This window comes from Engystomops pustulosus, chromosome 4 (genome assembly GCF_040894005.1).
Source record: "Engystomops pustulosus chromosome 4, aEngPut4.maternal, whole genome shotgun sequence".
NCBI lineage: Eukaryota > Metazoa > Chordata > Amphibia > Anura > Leptodactylidae > Engystomops > Engystomops pustulosus.
In genome coordinates this window covers 217330327-217355080 of record NC_092414.1, presented here as the reverse complement: position 1 = coordinate 217355080, position 24754 = coordinate 217330327, and the positions used below count along the sequence as shown (strand labels likewise).

The 24754-nt window shown below is 52.7% G+C and overlaps 1 protein-coding gene across 1 annotated transcript; it reads right to left on the bottom strand.

The window, feature by feature from the left end:
• Positions 1 to 1264: 1264 nt before the first annotated feature.
• C4H17orf114 (chromosome 4 C17orf114 homolog) lies at positions 1265 to 24504 on the bottom strand. The gene is made up of 3 exons (XM_072144666.1): positions 24453 to 24504; positions 4074 to 4153; positions 1265 to 1721 (listed from the first exon to the last, which is right to left on the bottom strand). The coding sequence occupies exons 2-3, from the start codon at positions 4150 to 4152 to the stop codon at positions 1558 to 1560; spliced, it is 243 nt and encodes an 80-aa protein (XP_072000767.1). The 5' UTR covers position 4153; positions 24453 to 24504; the 3' UTR covers positions 1265 to 1557.
• Positions 24505 to 24754: the final 250 nt, after the last annotated feature.

The following is a 24754-nucleotide window of genomic DNA, read 5'->3' as shown; positions in this document are numbered from 1 at the left end:
AGCCACCAGGTGTCTGATCCCCGGAGCGCTGTGCAGTCCCAGCAGCGGCCACCAGGTGTCTGATCCCCGGAGCGCCGTGCAGTCCCAGCAGCGGCCACCAGGTGTCTGATCCCCGCAGCGCTGTGCAGTCCCACCAGCAGCCACCAGGTGTCTGATCCCCAGCTGTGCAGTCCCACCAGCAGCCACCAGGTGTCTGATCCCCAGAGCGCTGTGCAGTCCCACCAGCAGCCACCAGGTGTCTGATCCCCAGCTGTGCAGTCCCACCAGCAGCCACCAGGTGTCTGATCCCCAGAGCTGTGCAGTCCCACCACCAGGTGTCTGATCCCCAGCTGTGCAGTCCCACCAGCAGCCACCAGGTGTCTGATCCCCTGAGCGTCGTGCAGTCCCACCAGCAGCCACCAGGTGTCTGATCCCCAGCTGTGCAGTCCCACCAGCAGCCACCAGGTGTCTGATCCCCAGAGCTGTGCAGTCCCACCACCAGGTGTCTGATCCCCAGCTGTGCAGTCCCACCAGCAGCCACCAGGTGTCTGATCCCCAGAGCTGTGCAGTCCCACCACCAGGTGTCTGATCCCCAGCTGTGCAGTCCCACCAGCAGCCACCAGGTGTCTGATCCCCAGAGCTGTGCAGTCCCACCAGCAGCCACCAGGTGTCTGATCCCCAGAGCGCTGTGCAGTCCCAGCAGCGGCCACCAGGTGTCTGATCCCCAGAGCTGTGCAGTCCCACCAGCAGCCACCAGGTGTCTGATCCCCAGAGCTGTGCAGTCCCACCAGCAGCCACCAGGTGTCTGATCCCCAGAGCTGTGCAGTCCCACCAGCAGCCACCAGGTGTCTGATCCCCGCAGCGCTGTGCAGTCCCACCAGCAGCCACCAGGTGTCTGATCCCCAGCTGTGCAGTCCCACCAGCAGCCACCAGGTGTCTGATCCCCAGAGCTGTGCAGTCCCACCAGCAGCCACCAGGTGTCTGATCCCCGCAGCGCTGTGCAGTCCCACCAGCAGCCACCAGGTGTCTGATCCCCAGCTGTGCAGTCCCACCAGCAGCCACCAGGTGTCTGATCCCCAGAGCTGTGCAGTCCCACCAGCAGCCACCAGGTGTCTGATCCCCGCAGCGCTGTGCAGTCCCACCAGCAGCCACCAGGTGTCTGATCCCCAGCTGTGCAGTCCCACCAGCGGCCACCAGGTGTCTGATCCCCAGCTGTGCAGTCCCACCAGCAGCCACCAGGTGTCAGCGCTGCTCTGTGTGCTCTGTGTAACCCTTTACTCTCCACTCATCTTCCATAAGATTTATATAAAAATACATCTGGTTATAAAAAGAGCAGAATACAAAGTAACATCTGGTTATAACAGTCTGTGGCTGATAACAGAAAGCAGTAGATACATAGGGGGCGCTGTGTGCACACGGGGGGCTGGAGCCGAGGGTCTTGGGAGCCCTGTAGTCCGTGTCTCCCCCTGCAGGTGGGGGTGGGGTACTGCGCCCGGTGCTGGTGAGGCTGATGTATGGTTTTTGCAGGGTGGTTCAGGTCCAGGTCCAGGATCTTGGTAGAAAGGGTTAACGTGGCCCTCAGAAGGTGGAGTCATTGACAAACATGGTGGAGTCCATCTGGTGGCGGAAGGACACGCGCGCTTTACCACTGAAGTAGGCCCGGCCCTCCCCGTCACTGCCCACCGAATTGGTGGACTGCAGCCTGGGCTTCTCCTCCTGAGGACTGGGGGCCGCGGGGGGCTCTGGGGGAGGAAACACAGGTCACATGATCCACACATAATGAACTGTGCTGTATGTGCAGCGCTCCACGTCTACACCGGCCCCTTGCTGTATGTGCAACGCTCCACGTCTACACCGGCCCCTCGCTGTATGTGCAGCGCTCCACGTCTACACCGGCCCCTCGCTGTATGTGCAGCGCTCCACGTCTACACCGGCCCCTCGCTGTATGTGCAGCGCTCCACGTCTACACCGGCCCCTCGCTGTATGTGCAACGCTCCACGTCTACACCGGCCCCTCGCTGTATGTGCAGCGCTCCACGTCTACACCGGCCCCTCGCTGTATGTGCAGCGCTCCACGTCTACACCGGCCCCTCGCTGTATGTGCAGCGCTCCACGTCTACACCGGCCCCTCGCTGTATGTGCAGCGCTCCACGTCTACACCGGCCCCTCGCTGTATGTGCAGCGCTCCACGTCTACACCGGCCCCTCGCTGTATGTGCAGCGCTCCACGTCTACACCGGCCCCTCGCTGTATGTGCAGCGCTCCACGTCTACACCGGCCCCTCGCTGTATGTGCAGCGCTCCACGTCTACACCGGCCCCTCGCTGTATGTGCAGCGCTCCACGTCTACACCGGCCCCTCGCTGTATGTGCACCGCTCCTCCCGTACACCGGCCCCTCGCTGTATGTGCACCGCTCCCCTCGCCGTATGTGCACCGCTCCCCTCGCCGTATGTGCACCGCTCCTCCCGTACACCGGCTTCTCGCTGTATGTGCACCGCTCCCCTCGCCGTACGTGCACCGCTCCTCCCGTACACCGGCCCCTCGCTGTATGTGCAGCGCTCCTCCTGTACACCGGCCCCTCGCTGTATGTGCACCGCTCCCCCTGTACACCGGCACCTCGCTGTATGTGCACCGCTCCTCCCGTACACCGGCCCCTCGCTGTATGTGCACCGCTCCCCTCGCCGTACGTGCACCGCTCCTCCCGTACACCGGCTTCTCGCTGTATGTGCACCGCTCCCCTCGCCGTACGTGCACCGCTCCTCCCGTACACCGGCCCCTCGCTGTATGTGCACCGCTCCCCCTGTACACCGGCCCCTCGCTGTATGTGCAGCGCTCCTCCTGTACACCGGCCCCTCGCTGTATGTGCACCGCTCCCCCTGTACACCGGCCCCTCGCTGTATGTGCACCGCTCCCCCTGTACACCGGCCCCTCGCTGTATGTGCAGCGCTCCTCCTGTACACCGGCCCCTCGTTGTATGTGCACCGCTCCCCCTGTACACCGGCCCCTCGCTGTATGTGCAGCGCTCCTCCTGTACACCGGCCCCTCGCTGTATGTGCAGCGCTCCACGTCTACACCGGCCCCTCGCTGTATGTGCACCGCTCCCCCTGTACACCGGCCCCTCGCTGTATGTGCAGCGCTCCTCCTGTACACCGGCCCCTCGCTGTATGTGCACCGCTCCCCCTGTACACCGGCCCCTCGCTGTATGTGCAGCGCTCCTCCTGTACACCGGCCCCTCGCTGTACGTGCAGCGCTCCCCCTGTACACCGGCCCCTCGCTGTACGTGCAGCGCTCCTCCTGTACACCGGCCCCTCGCTGTATGTGCACCGCTCCCCCTGTACACCGGCCCCTCGCTGTATGTGCACCGCTCCTCCTGTACACCGGCCCCTCGCTGTATGTGCAGCGCTCCTCCTGTACACCGGCCCCTCGCTGTATGTGCACCGCTCCCCCTGTACACCGGCCCCTCGCTGTATGTGCACCGCTCCACGTCTACACCGGCCCCTCGCTGTATGTGCACCGCTCCTCCTGTACACCGGCCCCTCGCTGTATGTGCAGCGCTCCACGTCTACACCGGCCCCTCGCTGTATGTGCACCGCTCCTCCTGTACACCGGCCCCTCGCTGTATGTGCAGCGCTCCACGTCTACACCGGCCCCTCGCTGTATGTGCACCGCTCCTCCTATACACCGGCCCCTCGCTGTATGTGCAGCGCTCCACGTCTACACCGGCCCCTTGCTGTATGTGCAGCGCTCCACGTCTACACCGGCCCCTCGCTGTATGTGCAACGCTCCACGTCTACACCGGCCCCTCGCTGTATGTGCAGCGCTCCACGTCTACACCGGCCCCTCGCTGTATGTGCAGCGCTCCACGTCTACACCGGCCCCTCGCTGTATGTGCAGCGCTCCACGTCTACACCGGCCCCTCGCTGTATGTGCACCGCTCCACGTCTACACCGGCCCCTCGCTGTATGTGCACCGCTCCACGTCTACACCGGCCCCTCGCTGTATGTGCACCGCTCCACGTCTACACCGGCCCCTCGCTGTATGTGCACCGCTCCACGTCTACACCGGCCCCTCGCTGTATGTGTCTCCTCTTTCTCACCTTCTTGACTTGTTTTGCTTCTTTTCCGCTCTTTCCTTCTCCCGTACCAGGGGAAGCACCGGAGAGACTTCACCCCCATCCTGAGAAGAGAGGAGACGTCAGCATATATATACTGTACAGCACCGAGCGCACTATATATACACTGTGTACAGCACTATATACACCGAGCGCACTCTATATACACTGTACAGCACCGAGCACTAATATATATATATATATATATACACACACTGTGTACAGCACTATATATACACTGTGTACAGCACCGAGCGCACTCTATATACACTGTGTGTACAGCACTATAGTTACACTTTGTGTACAGCACCGAGCACTATATATATACACTGTGTACAGCACCGAGCGCACTCTATATACACTGTGTGTACAGCACTATAGTTACACTTTGTGTACAGCACCGAGCACTATATATACACTGTGTACAGCACCGAGCACTATATATACACTGTGTACAGCACCGAGCACACTCTATATACACTGTGTGTACAGCACTATAGTTACACTTTGTGTACAGCACCGAGCACTATATATATACACTGTGTACAGCACCGAGCGCACTCTATATACACTGTGTGTACAGCACTATAGTTACACTTTGTGTACAGCACCGAGCACTATATATATATATACACTGTGTACAGCACCGAGCGCACTCTATATACACTGTGTGTACAGCACTATAGTTACACTTTGTGTACAGCACCGAGCACTATATATACACTGTGTACAGCACCGAGCGCACTCTATATACACTGTGTGTACAGCACTATAGTTACACTTTGTGTACAGCACCGAGCACTATATATACACTGTACAGCACCGAGCGCACTCTATATACACTGTACAGCACCGAGCACTATAGTTACACTTTGTGTACAGCACCGAGCACTATATATATATATACACTGTGTACAGCACCAGCACTATATATATACACTGTGTACAGCACCGAGCACTATATATATACACTGTGTACAGCACCGAGCACTATATATATACACTGTGTACAGCACCGAGCGCACTCTATATACACTGTGTGTACAGCACTATAGTTACACTTTGTGTACAGCACCGAGCACTATATATACACTGTGTACAGCACCGAGCGCACTCTATATACACTGTGTGTACAGCACTATAGTTACACTTTGTGTACAGCACCGAGCACTATATATACACTGTGTACAGCACCGAGCGCACTCTATATACACTGTGTGTACAGCACTATAGTTACACTTTGTGTACAGCACCGAGCACTATATATATACACTGTGTACAGCACCGAGCGCACTCTATATACACTGTGTGTACAGCACTATAGTTACACTTTGTGTACAGCACCGAGCACTATATATACACTGTGTACAGCACCGAGCGCACTCTATATACACTGTGTGTACAGCACTATAGTTACACTTTGTGTACAGCACCGAGCACTATATATATACACTGTGTACAGCACCGAGCGCACTCTATATACACTGTACAGCACCGAGCGCACTCTATATACACTGTACAGCACCGAGCGCACTCTATATACACTGTACAGCACCGAGCGCACTCTATATACACTGTGTGTACAGCACTATAGTTACACTTTGTGTACAGCACCGAGCACTATATATATACACTGTGTACAGCACCGAGCACACTCTATATACACTGTGTGTACAGCACTATAGTTACACTTTGTGTACAGCACCGAGCACTATATATATATACACTGTGTACAGCACCGAGCGCACTCTATATACACTGTGTGTACAGCACTATAGTTACACTTTGTGTACAGCACCGAGCACTATATATATACACTGTGTACAGCACCGAGCACACTCTATATACACTGTGTGTACAGCACTATAGTTACACTTTGTGTACAGCACCGAGCACTATATATATATATACACTGTGTACAGCACCGAGCGCACTCTATATACACTGTGTGTACAGCACTATAGTTACACTTTGTGTACAGCACCGAGCACTATATATATATACACTGTGTACAGCACCGAGCACTATATATATACACTGTGTACAGCACCGAGCACTATATATATACACTGTGTACAGCACCGAGCACTATATATATATACACTGTGTACAGCACCGAGCACTATATATACACTGTACAGCACCGAGCGCACTCTATATACACTGTGTGTACAGCACTATAGTTACACTTTGTGTACAGCACCGAGCACTATATATATACACTGTGTACAGCACCGAGCGCACTCTATATACACTGTGTGTACAGCACTATAGTTACACTTTGTGTACAGCACCGAGCACTATATATACACTGTGTACAGCACCGAGCACACTCTATATACACTGTGTGTACAGCACTATAGTTACACTTTGTGTACAGCACCGAGCGCACTCTATAAACACTGTGTGTACAGCACTATAGTTACACTTTGTGTACAGCACCGAGCACTATATATATACACTGTGTACAGCACCGAGCACTATATATACACTGTGTACAGCACCGAGCACACTCTATATACACTGTGTGTACAGCACTATAGTTACACTTTGTGTACAGCACCGAGCACTATATATATATACACTGTGTACAGCACCGAGCACTATATATATATACACTGTGTACAGCACCGAGCACTATATATATATACACTGTGTACAGCACCGAGCACTATATATATATACACTGTGTACAGCACCGAGCACTATATATATATACACAGTGTATATATATAGTGCTCGGTGCTGTACACAGTGTATATATATATAGTGCTCGGTGCTGTACACAGTGTATATATATATAGTGCTCGGTGCTGTACACAGTGTATATATATATAGTGCTGGTGCTGTACACAGTGTATATATATAGTGCTCGGTGTATATAATGCTGTACACAGTGTATATATATATATAGTGCTCGGTGTATATAATGCTGTACACAGTGTATATATATAGTGCTCGGTGCTGTACACAGTGTACAGCATTATATACACCGAGCACTATATATATATATACACTGTGTACAGCATTATATACACCGAGCACTATATATATACACTGTGTACAGCACCAGCACTATATATATATACACTGTGTACAGCACCGAGCACTATATATATACACTGTGTACAGCACCGAGCGCACTCTATATACACTGTGTGTACAGCACTATAGTTACACTTTGTGTACAGCACCGAGCACTATATATATACACTGTGTACAGCACCAGCACTATATATATATACACTGTGTACAGCACCGAGCACTATATATATACACTGTGTACAGCACCGAGCGCACTCTATATACACTGTGTGTACAGCACTATAGTTACACTTTGTGTACAGCACCGAGCACTATATATATACACTGTGTACAGCACCGAGCACACTCTATATACACTGTGTGTACAGCACTATAGTTACACTTTGTGTACAGCACCGAGCACTATATATATATACACTGTGTACAGCACCGAGCACTATATATATACACTGTGTACAGCACCGAGCACTATATATATATACACTGTGTACAGCACCAGCACTATAGTTACACTTTGTGTACAGCACCGAGCACTATATATACACTGTACAGCACCGAGCACTATATATATATACACTGTGTACAGCACCGAGCACACTCTATATACACTGTGTGTACAGCACTATAGTTACACTTTGTGTACAGCACTGAGCACTATATATATACACTGTGTACAGCACCGAGCACTATATATATACACTGTGTGTACAGCACTATAGTTACACTTTGTGTACAGCACCGAGCACTATATATACACTGTGTACAGCACCGAGCACACTCTATATACACTGTGTGTACAGCACTATAGTTACACTTTGTGTACAGCACCGAGCACTATATATATACACTGTGTGTACAGCACTATAGTTACACTTTGTGTACAGCACCGAGCACTATATATACACTGTGTACAGCACCGAGCACACTCTATATACACTGTGTGTACAGCACTATAGTTACACTTTGTGTACATTACTGAGCTCCGGATAATGTGCACATACACATCCAGACGTATCTCCCATACCAGACATACCTCACATCACATGATGTACAGCGCCGCTCCCTATACATACCACACACTGTTCTGCTATGTATCTAATCTCCTAATGTGCTGTATCCCATCATACATGATCCTGCCGGCTGTATCCAGCTCAATAGCCCCCACCATGTAATCTGAGATTATAGTAGAAGAGAAGCCTCGCAGGTCAGGGGTCAGAGGTTACAGGTCACAGACATGGGAATCTATCATTGTAGGGAGCTAGGCCCTGGGGGCGGCCACTATAGAGGGGGAAGGGGTCACCTGAAGACAACTGGGATGGTTCCCATGGAGGAGATCTTCACCCTGAAGAGGATCTAATCCACCAAGTGCCCTAGACATGGTAACCAAGAAGATTGAAGCCGGCAGAGATGGTGGTGGGAACCATGAGACTTCCCTGTAGGATCTGTGACCCTGCGTGTGGGAGCTGAGATACCGAGGTCTCCATGTGATGGTGCTAAGAACCAAGAAGAATCCGGCCAAGAACATTCCATGAAGATCTGTTCTAGTCCAAGACCAAGTATCAGAAGCGTTGACCATCCATGAACAATTCATTGCATCTAAAGAGTCCTGGTAACTCAGTGGTGAGGACCTTCTGAAGATCACATTGGGGGCTATTTTTGGTTGTCAGGAGTAGCATTAGTTTTCTTGGGTGACACAGTTGACATTGTTCATGGTAGCCTTGGTACAAAACAAGCCGAGGTGCTGACCATCTAGGAACAATGTCCTCATTCATTGCACAACCAGAGAGTCCAGTACAAACCTGAACGTTTCTTCTGGATTACTGGAAATAAAAAGGCCTTGTACAATCAGTGACGTCGGAACTCAGACGTTGTTGAGATGTTCTTCACCACGAGTTGTACCAGGACTCTTTTGGATTGCCAGGAATTACGTCAATCAGAGCTGTTGACCAGTTTTATACTATCAACCTTGACGTTGCTTATTCCATCCAAAAAGTTTATATTTGTGGTGTTGACCATCTTGAGAACATTGGGCCAGGACTCTTTTTAGTTACCGTAAATATCATCAGTACTCTTACACGGTCCAGTGTTCTTGTGATGGTCAACAAAACTTAGAATACTAACAATGCTCAGAGTCTTGGACATTATTCATGAGATGTTCAACTCCACCGATTGTACCTTGGCACGGCTCATGACCAACTCCACCGATTGTACCTTGGCACGGCTCATGACCAACTCCACCGATTGAACCTTGGCACGGCTCATGACCAACTCCACCGATTGAACCTTGGCACGGCTCATGACCAACTCCACCGATTGAACCTTGGCACGGCTCATGACCAACTCCACCGATTGTACCTTGGCACGGCTCATGACCAACTCCACCGATTGAACCTTGGCACGGCTCATGACCAACCCCACCGATTGAACCTTGGCACGGCTCATGACCAACTCCACCGATTGAACCTTGGCACGGCTCATGACCAACTCCACCGATTGAACCTTGGCACGGCTCATGACCAACCCCACCGATTGAACCTTGGCACGGCTCATGACCAACCCCGATTGAACCTTGGCACGGCTCATGACCTACTCCACCGATTGAACCTTGGCACGGCTCATGACCAACTCCACCGATTGAACCTTGGCACGGCTCATGACCAACTCCACCGATTGAACCTTGGCACGGCTCATGACCAACTCCACCGATTGAACCTTGGCATGGCTCATGACCAACTCCACCGATTGAACCTTGGCACGGCTCATGACCATCAAAAAGACTCCAAGTAGAAAGATGGTCAACATTATCGATTGACATTACAAGAGTCCTGATAAACTGCAGTAATGGCAATTACCAGGGGTCTTCCTGGTGCCGCTAGTGGCGAGGAACATCTCAAAAACAGTTGAGTTCCATCCATGTTCTTAGAATGTCCACATGTGGTAACCAAAAAGCAGCGTAACCTTGTAAGATACCTTTACAGGGGACTCTATTTGCCTGCTGTGAGTAACATCAGTCTATGACGTTGACCATCTAAAAACTCATTGCTCACGGCAACCATAAAGAAACCTAGTACATTGTGAGGGTTCATAGATGGTCACCACCATTGACCGATCTTACGGCAGACAAATACATCTGTAGAGTATTCTTGAGATTACCATTAAATGTGTAGACCATCTAAGGACAGTGATGGAACTCAAGAGTTGTTGATATGGTCCTCAGTGTTCTTCACATTTAATGGTAACCAAAAAGTAGACTTGACCGTCTCGTGAATGTCAAGATCCAAGATGCCAATTACAAAGATGTCTGGTGAGAACCATCTCAAGAAGACCTTCAGTGCTTATTGGTTCATTGGTTTCAGCAGCAGCCAAATACATTGACCAAAAAGATGATTGAGAAGATCTGTGGACCAGAAGAAGACTCCGACCAGTGATGTCACCTAGAGACTATACCAGCTAAGAATAGCGCCATGGTTCATGGTAGCCAAGCAGATTCCATCCCCAATGACCCCCAACATAAAGATGTTTCCGGCCCCAGCTGGCGCCTCCACCCCTGATTATCATATCTCATGACTGCCGGCCATGGAGCAGACCTGAAATTCAAGTTCGAGATGTATTGTACTTGTAAGAATTTACATAAAGAACACAGAGGAACTTCTCAGGAGAACATAGAAGAACGTCAACCATATCTGGTATCTCAATCAGTGACCCAGGGAGAGGCCGAAAGCTAAGTACACATCACTATCAATGAATGGGAGGCCCAGTGTGGATAGAAGGACCACTCCTCTCTTCAGCGAAGGTCAGAGAGCTACCAAACACTCTCCAGGAGGTTCACCTACACGTCTTCTTCAGGAGGGAAGACCTCCTAGACATCTTGTGTCTCTGGGGTTATAGTCTTGGACACTGATGTCCAGAGGAAGGAGCAGGGACAGAGATTGTTGAACGTCTGGTCTTCCGCGAGGGGGGGGGGGGTCTAGTTTAGGGTTTAGTTAGAGTTGATCGGGCCTGAGGTCTGGACTCACTTCTATATACATTGGAATGAGGGCAGATCTGGCCCGGGGTCTGGTCTGGGGTCTCTATACAAATGGTCAGAGGGTGGATCTGCATACGATCGTAGAAAGTGTTTTGGGGTTTCTATAAGGAAAGGACCAGGACTGGTTCTGTCTACTGTGGTGATACAGTCCAAATTCTTACTTTGGATCTGGTCTGGGGATGGAGTCTAAAGATTGGAGCAGCATCACTGCAAGAGCCCAGACCAGAACCACAGACAGGATAGATGTGGTGCAAGGGCTTTATACAAGTGGGTTGGGCCTGGGGGCTGTATACAGATGCCTTCGGAGGCTATATGGATCTGGCCTGGGGTCCATATACATAAGGGTCTATATACAGGGTGGAACTGGCTGGGGGAGGGTGTATACAGAAGGGTCTGGGGTCCATATACAGGTGGGTCTGGTCTGTGGGCTGTATACAGAGGGGGCTGGGGCTGTATATACTGGGGGCTGTATATAGTGGGGGCTGGTGCTGTGTATACAGAGGGGCTGGGGCTGTATATACTGGGCTCTGTATACAGAGGGGGCTGGGGCTGTATATACTGGGCTCTGTATACAGAGGGGGCTGGGGCTGTGTATACTGGGGGCTGTATACAGAAAGGGCTGGGGCTGTATATACTGGGGGCTGTATATACAGAGGGGCTGGGGCTGTATTTACAGAGGGGGCTGGTGCTGTATATACTGGGGGCTGTATACAGAGGGGGCTGGGGCTGTGTATACTGGGGGCTGTATACACTGGGGGCTGTATATACAGAGGGGACTGGGGCTTTATATACTGGGGCTGTGGCTATATATACTGGGGGCTGTATATACAGAGGGGCTGGGGCTGTATATACTGGGGGCTGTGGCTATATATACTGGGGGCTGTATACAGAGGGGGCTGGGGCTGTATATACTGGGGGCTGGGGCTGTATATACTGGGGGCTGGGGCTGTATATACTGGGGGCTGGGGCTTTATATACTGGGGGCTGGGGCTTTATATACTGGGGGCTGTATACAGAGGGGGCTTGGGCTCTATATACTGGGGGCTGTATACAGAGAGGGCTGGGGCTGTATATACTGGGGGGCTGGTGCTGTATATACAGAGGGGACTAGGGCTTTATATACTGGGGGATGTATATACTGGGGGCTGTATACAGAGGGGGCTGGGGCTGTATATACTGGGGGCTGTATATACAGAGGGGGCTGGGGCTGTATATACTGGGGGCTGTATTTACAGAGGGGCTGGGGCTGTATATACTGGGGGCTGTATATACAGAGGGGCTGGGGCTCTATATACTGGGGGCTGTATACAGAGGGGGCTGGGGCTGTATATACTGGGGGCTGTATACAGAGGAGGCTGGGGCTGTATATACTGGGGGCTGTATACAGAGGGGGCTGGGGCTGTGTATACAGAGGGGGCTGGGGCTGTATATACTGGGGGCTGTATATACAGAGGGGGCTGGGGCTGTATATACTGGGGGCTGTATATACAGAGGGGGCTGGGGCTGTATATACTGGGGGCTGTATACAGAGGGGGCTGGGGCTGTATATACTGGGGGCTGTATATACAGAGGGGGCTGGGGCTGTATATACAGAGGGGCTGGAGCTGTATATACTGGGGGCTGTATACAGAGGGGGCTGGGGCTGTATATACTGGGGGCTGTACACAGAGGGGGCTGGGGCTGTATATACTGGGGGCTGTATACAGAGGAGGCTGGGGCTGTATATACTGGGGGCTGGGGCTGTATATACTGGGGGCTGTATAAAGAGGGGGCTGGGGCTGTATATACTGGGGGCTGTACACAGAGGGGGCTGGGGCTGTATATACTGGGGGCTGGGGCTGTATATACTGGGGTCTGGGGCTGTATATACAGAGGGGGCTGGGGCTGTATATACTGGGGGCTGGGGCTGTATATACAGAGGGGGCTGGGGCTGTATATACAGAGGGGGCTGGGGCTGTATATACAGAGGGGGCTGGGGCTGTATATACTGGGGGCTGGGGCTGTATATACTGGGGGCTGGGGCTGTATATACTGGGGACTGTATATACAGAGGGGGCTGGTGCTGTGTAAGCAGATGGGGCTGGGACTGTATATAATGAGAGCTGTATACAGAGGGGGCTAGGGCTGTATATAGTGGGGGCTGTATACAGAGGGGGCTGGGGCTGTATATACTGGGGACTGTATACAGAGGGGGCTGGGGCTGTATATACTGGGGGCTGTATACAGAGGGGGCTGGGGCTGTATATACTGGGGACTGTATACAGAGGGGGCTGGGGCTGTATATACTGGGGGCTGTATAAACAGAGGGGGCCTAGGGCTGTATATACTGGGGACTGTATACAGAGGGGGCTGGGGCTGTATATAGTGGGGGCTGTATACAGAGGGGCCTAGGGCTGTATATACTGGGGACTGTATATACAGAGGGGGCTGGGGCTGTATATACTGGGGGCTGTGTATACAGAGGGGGCTGGGGCTGTATATACTGGGGGCTGTATACAGAGGGGGCTGGGGCTGTATATACTTGGGGCTGTATACAGAGGGGGCTGGGGCTGTATATATTGGGGGCTGTATACAGAGGGGGCTGGGGCTGTATATACTGGGGGCTGTATACAGAGGGGGCTGGGGCTGTATATACTGGGGGCTGTATACAGAGGGGGCTGGGGCTGTATATACTGGGGGCTGTATACAGAGGGGGCTGGGGCTGTATATACTGGGGACTGTATATACAGAGGGGGCTGGGGCTGTATATACTGGGGGCTGTATACAGAGGGGGCTGGGGCTGTATATACTGGGGGCTGTATACAGAGGGGGCTGGGGCTGTATATATTGGGGGCTGTATACAGAGGGGGCTGGGGCTGTATATACTGGGGGCTGTATACAGAGGGGGCTGGGGCTGAATATACTGGGGGCTGTATACAGAGGGGGCTGGGGCTGTATATACTGGGGACTGTATATACAGAGGGGGCTGGGGCTGTATATACTGGGGGCTGTATATACAGAGGGGGCTGGGGCTGTATATAGTGGGGGCTGTATACAGAGGGGCCTAGGGCTGTATATACTGGGGACTGTATATACAGAGGGGGCTGGGGCTGTATATACTTGGGGCTGTATACAGAGGGGGCTGGGGCTGTATATATTGGGGGCTGTATACAGAGGGGGCTGGGGCTGTATATACTGGGGGCTGTATATACTGGGGGCTGGGGCTGTGTATACAGAGGGGGCTGGGGCTGTATATACTGGGGGCTGGGGCTGTATATACTGGGGGCTGTATATACAGAGGGGGCCTAGGGCTGTATATACTGGGGGCTGTATATACAGAGGGGGCCTAGGGCTGTATATACTGGGGGCTGTATACAGAGGGGCCTAGGGCTGTATATACTGGGGGCTGTATATACAGAGGGGGCCTGGGGCTGTATATAATGGGGGCTGTATATACAGAGGGGGCCTGCTGCTGTATATACTGAGATCTGTGTATACAGAGGGGCCTAGGGCTGTATATACTTAGATCTGTGTATACAGAGGGGGCCTGGGGCTGTATATACTGAGATCTGTGTATACAGAGGGGGCCTAGGGCTGTATATACTGGGGGCTGTATACAGAGGGGGCCTAGGGCTGTATATACTGGGGGCTGTATACAGAGGGGGCTGGGGCTGTATATACTGGGGACTGTATACAGAGGGGCCTAGGGCTGTATATACTGGGGGCTGTATACAGAGGGGGCTGGGGCTGTATATACTTAGATCTGTGTATACAGAGGGGGCCTAGGGCTGTATATACTGGGGGCTGTATACAGAGGGGGCCTAGGGCTGTATATACTTGGGGCTGTATATACAGAGGGGGCCTAGGGCTGTATATACTGGGGACTGTATACAGAGGGGCCTAGGGCTGTATATACTGGGGGCTGTATACAGAGGGGCCTAGGGCTGTATATACTGGGGGCTGTATACAGAGGGGGCTGGGGCTGTATATACTGGGGGCTGTATACAGAGGGGCCTAGGGCTGTATATACTGGGGGCTGTATATACAGAGGGGGCCTGGGGCTGTATATAATGGGGGCTGTATATACAGAGGGGGCCTGCTGCTGTATATACTGAGATCTGTGTATACAGAGGGGCCTAGGGCTGTATATACTTAGATCTGTGTATACAGAGGGGGCCTGGGGCTGTATATACTGAGATCTGTGTATACAGAGGGGGCCTAGGGCTGTATATACTGGGGGCTGTATACAGAGGGGCCTAGGGCTGTATATACTTGGGGCTGTATATACAGAGGGGGCCTAGGGCTGTATATACTGGAGACTGTATACAGAGGGGCCTAGGGCTGTATATACTGGGGACTGTATACAGAGGGGGCTGGGGCTGTATATAATGGGGGCTGTATACAGAGGGGGCTGGGGCTGTATATACTGGGGGCTGTATACAAAGGGGGCCTAGGGCTGTATATACAGATGGGGCCTAGGGCTGTATATACAGATGGGGCCTAGGGCTGTATATACTGGGGACTGTATACAGAGGGGCCTGGGGCTGTATATACTGGGGGCTGTATACAGAGACTACAGCGGGGAGGGCTCCTTATAGGGGGACCACAGCGGGGAGGGCTCCTTATAGAGGGACCACAGCGGGGAGGGCTCCTTATAGGGGGACCACAGCGGGGAGGGCTCCTTATAGAGGGACCACAGCGGGGAGGGCTCCTTATAGAGGGACCACAGGGGGAGGGCTCCTTATAGGGGGACCACAGCGGGGAGGGCTCCTTATAGGGGGACCACAGCGGGGAGGGCTCCTTATAGAGGGACCACAGCGGGGAGGGCTCCTTATAGGGGGACCACAGCGGGGAGGGCTCCTTATAGGGGGACCACAGCGGGGAGGGCTCCTTATAGGGGGACCACAGCGGGGAGGGCTCCTTATAGGGGGACCACAGCGGGGAGGGCTCCTTATAGAGGGACCACAGGGGGAGGGCTCCTTATAGGGGGACCACAGCGGGGAGGGCTCCTTATAGAGGGACCACAGGGGGAGGGCTCCTTATAGGGGGACCACAGCGGGGAGGGCTCCTTATAGGGGGACCACAGCGGGGAGGGCTCCTTATAGGGGGACCACAGCGGGGAGGGCTCCTTATAGAGGGACCACAGCGGGGAGGGCTCCTTATAGGGGGACCACAGCGGGGAGGGCTCCTTATAGAGGGACCACAGCGGGGAGGGCTCCTTATAGAGGGACCACAGGGGGAGGGCTCCTTATAGGGGGACCACAGCGGGGAGGGCTCCTTATAGAGGGACCACAGGGGGAGGGCTCCTTATAGGGGGACCACAGCGGGGAGGGCTCCTTATAGGGGGACCACAGCGGGGAGGGCTCCTTATAGAGGGACCACAGCGGGGAGGGCTCCTTATAGAGGGACCACAGCGGGGAGGGCTCCTTATAGAGGGACCACAGCGGGGAGGGCTCCTTATAGGGGGACCACAGCGGGGAGGGCTCCTTATAGGGGGACCACAGCGGGGAGGGCTCCTTATAGGGGGACCACAGCGGGAGGGCTCCTTATAGAGGGACCACAGGGGGAGGGCTCCTTATAGGGGGTCCGCAGCGGGGAGGGCTCCTTATAGAGGGTCCACGGCGGGGAGGGCTCCTTATAGAGGGACCACAGGGGGAGGGCTCCTTATAGGGGGACCACAGCGGGGAGGGCTCCTTATAGGGGGACCACAGCGGGGAGGGCTCCTTATAGAGGGACCACAGCGGGGAGGGCTCCTTATAGGGGGACCACAGCGGGGAGGGCTCCTTATAGGGGGACCACAGCGGGGAGGGCTCCTTATAGGGGGACCACAGCGGGGAGGGCTCCTTATAGAGGGACCACAGCGGGGAGGGCTCCTTATAGGGGGACCACAGCGGGGAGGGCTCCTTATAGGGGGACCACAGCGGGGAGGGCTCCTTATAGGGGGACCACAGCGGGGAGGGCTCCTTATAGAGGGACCACAGCGGGGAGGGCTCCTTATAGGGGGACCACAGCGGGGAGGGCTCCTTATAGAGGGACCACAGCGGGGAGGGCTCCTTATAGAGGGACCACAGCGGGGAGGGCTCCTTATAGAGGGACCACAGCGGGGAGGGCTCCTTATAGAGGGACCACAGCGGGGAGGGCTCCTTATAGAGGGACCACAGGGGGAGGGCTCCTTATAGGGGGACCACAGCGGGGAGGGCTCCTTATAGAGGGACCACAGCGGGGAGGGCTCCTTATAGGGGGACCACAGCGGGGAGGGCTCCTTATAGAGGGACCACAGCGGGGAGGGCTCCTTATAGGGGGACCACAGCGGGGAGGGCTCCTTATAGGGGGACCACAGCGGGGAGGGCTCCTTATAGGGGGACCACAGCGGGGAGGGCTCCTTATAGGGGGACCACAGCGGGGAGGGCTCCTTATAGGGGGACCACAGCGGGGAGGGCTCCTTATAGGGGGACCACAGCGGGGAGGGCTCCTTATAGGGGGACCACAGCGGGGAGGGCTCCTTATAGGGGGACCACAGCGGGGAGGGCTCCTTATAGGGGGACCACAGCGGGGAGGGCTCCTTATAGAGGGACCACAGCGGGGAGGGCTCCTTATAGAGGGACCACAGCGGGGAGGGCTCCTTATAGAGGGACCACAGCGGGGAGGGCTCCTTATAGAGGGACCACAGCGGGGAGGGCTCCTTATAGAGGGACCACAGCGGGGAGGGCTCCTTATAGAGGGACCACAGCGGGGAGGGCTCCTTATAGGGGGTCCGCAGCGGGGAGGGCTCCTTATAGAGGGACCACAGCGGGGAGGGCTCCTTATAGGGGGACCACAGCGGGGAGGGCTCCTTATAGGGGGACCACAGCGGGGAGGGCTCCTTATAGGGGGACCACAGCGGGGAGGGCTCCTTATAGGGGGACCACAGCGGGGAGGGCTCCTTATAGGGGGACCACAGCGGGGAGGGCTCCTTATAGAGGGACCACAGCGGGGAGGGCTCCTTATAGGGGGGCCGCAGCGGGGAGGGCTCCTTATAGGGGGGCCGCAGCGGGGAGGGCTCCTTATAGGGGGGCCGCAGCGGGGAGGGCTCATTATAGGGGGTCCGCAGCGGGGGGGGGGGTCCGCAGCGGGGGGGGGGGGGTCCGCAGCGGGGGGGGGGGGGTCCGCAGCGGGGGGGGGGGGGTCCGCAGCGGGGGGGGCTCCTTATGGGGTCCACAGCGGGGAGGGGTCCTTATAGAGGGTCCACAGCGGGGAGGGCTGCGGGGGGATTATAACTTCTTATAGGGGGTCCGCTGCTGATGGGGGGTGATTCCTTATAAAGGGTCTCCTAAGGAGTCTTCCCCCAAATCTTAAACTGGGAATGTGAGAAAAGAGGCTAAGGGGGTTCAGAGACCCTCCCCTCATATAGCTACATCCTGGTCCTCCCCTGTAAGAGCCGAGCTTAAAGGGATTGTCTATTCTGTTAGGATTCGCTCTGGACTCTAGAAGCTTCTGTTGGTCTTTAATATCCGCTCATTATCATTACTGACCAGGAGTCACCCAGCTTTCCCAGGAGCAGACAAGTAATGGGGGGGGGGGGGTCTAGAGCCGTGTACACACCACACAGACCGCTCCCTTTATCTTTCACAGATAATTTCGTGTTTCGTTAACCTTGTCCCTGCCCCTTTAAGAAAACAATCCCCCCATAGTCTGTTGTGTGCGCAGCATGAAGTGGCTGATAACAGAGAATAATAGCCTGCAGCACGCACCCATAATAGTGTCTGCTGCCATGTGTGATGCCAGCGATTGCTCTCTGCTATCAGCCCTCTCCCTGCGCGCTGTCTCTTTAAATATTATCATCAGGAGCTAAACACGTCCCTACAAGTTATAGGGTAAAATACTTCTACAGTGCAACGCTCTGCAGGGTCCAGTGTGAGGTGGAATCATCTGCAGGATATGTAACTACTCTGCATTAGACAGAAGGTGGAGGGGACAGAGCAACGCTCTGCAGATCCGTGGAGAGGTAAGTGGTGAAATACTGTGCCCTGTCCCCTACAAGGTGATTTATAACGCAGAGTATCGCACCACCAGCACAACATTGCTCTGACCTTTCTGCAGAGTATCACACCACCAGCAGGACATTGCTCTGACCTTACTGCAGAGTATCGCACCACCAGCAGAACATTGCTCTATCCCCTACTGCAGAGTATCGCACCACCAGCACAACATTGCTCTGACCTTTCTGCAGAGTATCACACCACCAGCAGACCATTGCTCTGTCCCCTACTGCAGAGTATCACACTAGCAGAACATTGCTCTGTCCCCTACTGCAGAGTATCACACCAGCAGAACATTGCTCTGTCCCCTACTGCAGAGTATCACACCAGCAGAACATTGCTCTGTCCCCTACTGCAGAGTATCGCACCACCAGCAGAACATTGCTCTGTCCCCTACTGCAGAGTATCACACCAGCAGAACATTGCTCTGTCCCCTATTGCAGCATCTCTCACCCCCAGCAGAACATTGCTCTGTCCCCTACTGCAGAGTATCGCACCACCAGCAGAACATTGCAGAATACATGACTATGTAGATGACAGAGCGGTGGAGGGGTTAATGATGTGATGCTCTGCAGAATCACTGGACCCAGGAGCTTGCACTCAGGTCTCACCTTCCTCCTGTATCCCGGGGCCTCGTCCCTCAGGACTCGGAGACACAAACTGGTTCTTCAACATCCCAAAAAAAGGAGAGTTGTGCAGCGCGAAACCCCAGACGTATCACCGCCCCCCGATACTCAATGAGCCCTCTGTCCCCTGACCCCCCCTGCTGGGGGCAAGTATGAGGGGGCGCACCCCCAGATCATACACACACAGCATGCATCATACACACATACACACACACACAGCATGCATCATACACACATACACACACACACAGCATGCATCATACACACATACACACACACACAGCATGCATCATACACACATACACACACACACAGCATGCATCATACACACATACACACACACACAGCATGCATCATACACACATACACACACACACAGCATGCATCATACACACATACACACACACACAGCATGCATCATACACACATACACACACACACAGCATGCATCATACACACATACACACACACACAGCATGCATCATACACACATACACAGCATGCATCACACACACACACACACACAGCATGCATCATACACACACACACACACACAGCATGCATCATACACACATACACAGCATGCATCATACACACACACACACACAGCATGCATCATACACACATACACACACACACACACACACACACAGCATGCATCATACACACATACACACACACACACACACACACACAGCATGCATCATACACACATACACACACACACACACACACACACACAGCATGCATCATACACACATACACACACACACACACACACACACAGCATGCATCATACACACATACACACACACACACACACACACAGCATGCATCATACACACATACACACACACACACACAGCATGCATCATACACACACACAGCATGCATCATACACACACACACAGCATGCATCATACACACACACACAGCATGCATCATACACACACACACACAGCATGCATCATACACACACACACACAGCATGCATCATACACACACACACACAGCATGCATCATACACACACACACACAGCATGCATCATACACACACACACACAGCATGCATCATACACACACACACACAGCATGCATCATACACACACACACACAGCATGCATCATACACACACACACACAGCATGCATCATACACACACACACACAGCATGCATCATACACACACACACACAGCATGCATCATACACACACACACACAGCATGCATCATACACACACACACACAGCATGCATCATACACACACACACACAGCATGCATCATACACACACACACACACACACAGCATGCATCATACACACACACACACAGCATGCATCATACACACACACACACAGCATGCATCATACACACACACACAGCATGCATCATACACACACACACAGCATGCATCATATACACACACACAGCATGCATCATATACACACACACACACATGTATCACACACACACATGTATCACACACACACATGTATCACACACACGTATCACACACACACGTATCACACACACACGTATCACACACACACACACACGTATCACACACACACACACACACGTATCACACACACACACGTATCACACACACACACACACGTATCACACACACACACACACGTATCACACACACACACACACACGTATCACACACACACGTATCACACACACGTACCACACACACACGTATCACACACACACGTATCACACACACACACCACACACACACGTACCACACACACACGTATCACACACACACGTATCACACACACACGTATCACACACACACGTATCACACACACACGTATCACACACACACACACACACGTATCACACACACACACACACACACACGTACACACACGTATCACACACACACACACACACGTATCACACACACACACACGTATCACACACACACACACGTATCACACACACACACACGTATCACACACACACACACACACGTATCACACACACACACACACGTATCACACACACACACACACACGTATCACACACACACACACACACGTATCACACACACACACACGTATCACACACACACACACACGTATCACACACACACCACACACACACACCACACACACACGTACCACACACACACGTATCACACACACACGTATCACACACACACACCACACACACACGTACCACACACACACGTATCACACACACACGTATCACACACACACGTATCACACACACACACACACACACACGTATCACACACACACACACACACACACACACACGTATCACACACACACACACACACACACACGTATCACACACACACACACGTATCACACACACACACACGTATCACACACACACATGTATCACACACACACATGTATCACACACACACACACACACGTATCACACACACACACACACGTATCACACACACACACACACGTATCACACACACACACACACGTATCACACACACACACACACACACACGTATCACACACACACACACACACACACGTATCACACACACACACACACACACGTATCACACACACACACACGTATCACACACACACACACGTATCACACACACACACACGTATCACACACACACACACGTATCACACACACACACACACGTATCACACACACACACACGTATCACACACACGTATCACACACACACACACACGTATCACACACACACACACACACACGTATCACACACACACACACGTATCACACACACACACACACGTATCACACACACACACACACGTATCACACACACACACACACGTATCACACACACACACACACGTATCACACACACACACACACGTATCACACACACACACACACGTATCACACACACACACACACGTATCACACACACACACACACGTATCACACACACACACACACGTATCACACACACACACACACGTATCACACACACACACACACACGTATCACACACACACACCACACACACACGTATCACACACACGTATCACACACACGTATCACACACACGTATCACACACACGTATCACACACACGTATCACACACACGTATCACACACACACGTATCACACACACACACACGTATCACACTCACACACACGTATCACACACACACACACACACACACGTATCACACACACACACACACGTATCACACACACACACGTATCACACACACACACACGTATCACACACACACACACACACGTATCACACACACACACACACACACGTATCACACACACACACACACGTATCACACACACACACACACGTATCACACACACACACACACGTATCACACACACACACACACACGTATCACACACACACACACGTATCACACACACACACACGTATCACACACACACACACGTATCACACACACACACACGTATCACACACACACACACGTATCACACACACACACACGTATCACACACACACACACGTATCACACACACACACACGTATCACACACACACACACGTATCACACACACACACACGTATCACACACACACACACACACACGTATCACACACACACGTAACACACACACACACACGTATCACACACACACGTATCACACACACACACACACGTATCACACACACACACACACACGTACGTATCACACACACACACACACACGTACGTATCACACACACACACACGTACGTATCACACACACACACACACGTATCACACACACACACACACACACGTATCACACACACACACACACACGTATCACACACACACACACACGTATCACACACACACACACACGTAACACACACACACACACGTATCACACACACACACACGTATCACACACACACACACACACGTATCACACACACACACACACACGTATCACACACACACACACACACGTATCACACACACACACACACGTATCACACACACACACACACACGTATCACACACACACACACACACACACGTATCACACACACACACACACGTATCACACACACACACACACACACACGTATCACACACACACACACACGTATCACACACACACACACACGTATCACACACACACACACACGTATCACACACACACACGTATCACACACACACACACACGTATCACACACACACACACACACGTATCACACACACACACGTATCACACACACACACACACACGTACGTATCACACACACACACACACACGTACGTATCACACACACACACACGTATCACACACACACACACACACGTATCACACACACACGTATCACACACACACGTATCACACACACACGTATCATACACACACACGTATCATACACACACACGTATCATACACACACACGTATCATACACACACACACGTATCATACACACACGTATCATACACACACGTATCACACACACGTATCACACACACGTATCACACACACACACACACACATATGTATCACACACACACATATATATAGAGTATGAGTTACACTGTATAGTATCACACTATTTGTATCACTCTCTCACTATCAGTATTGTGCAATTTGTATCATTATGTATCACACAACAAGCTGCGTATAATACACACATCTACACTAATACACAATCTGTGAGCGCAGACTTACCCGAGCGTCTCCTCTCCTGAGCACTGAGTGTACGTGAGTGTGAGAGTATGTGAGTGTATGTCATGTGACTCCTCCCCCTGCTCCCTTATCTCCTGTGTATACAGGACACGGCCCCTCCCACTCCTGCCCTACATGTATATACACCTATACATAGACATCCCCTCCTAATACACAGGACACCACCCACCCCCCGCCCCATACATCCTAATACACAGGACCCCCCCCCCTACATCCTAATACACAGGACACGGCCCCTCCCACTCCTGCCCTACATGTATATACACCTATACATTACATCAACT

Bases quoted from the DNA above. Each gene is read 5' to 3' on its own strand.
- C4H17orf114 (XM_072144666.1), bottom strand. From the start codon at position 4,152: ATGGGGGTGAAGTCTCTCCGGTGCTTCCCCTGGTACGGGAGAAGGAAA. The intron at 1,722-4,073 runs GTGAGAAAGAGG...TTCCTCCCCCAG, and splicing joins AAGCAAAACAAGTCAAGAAG to AGCCCCCCGCGGCCCCCAGT.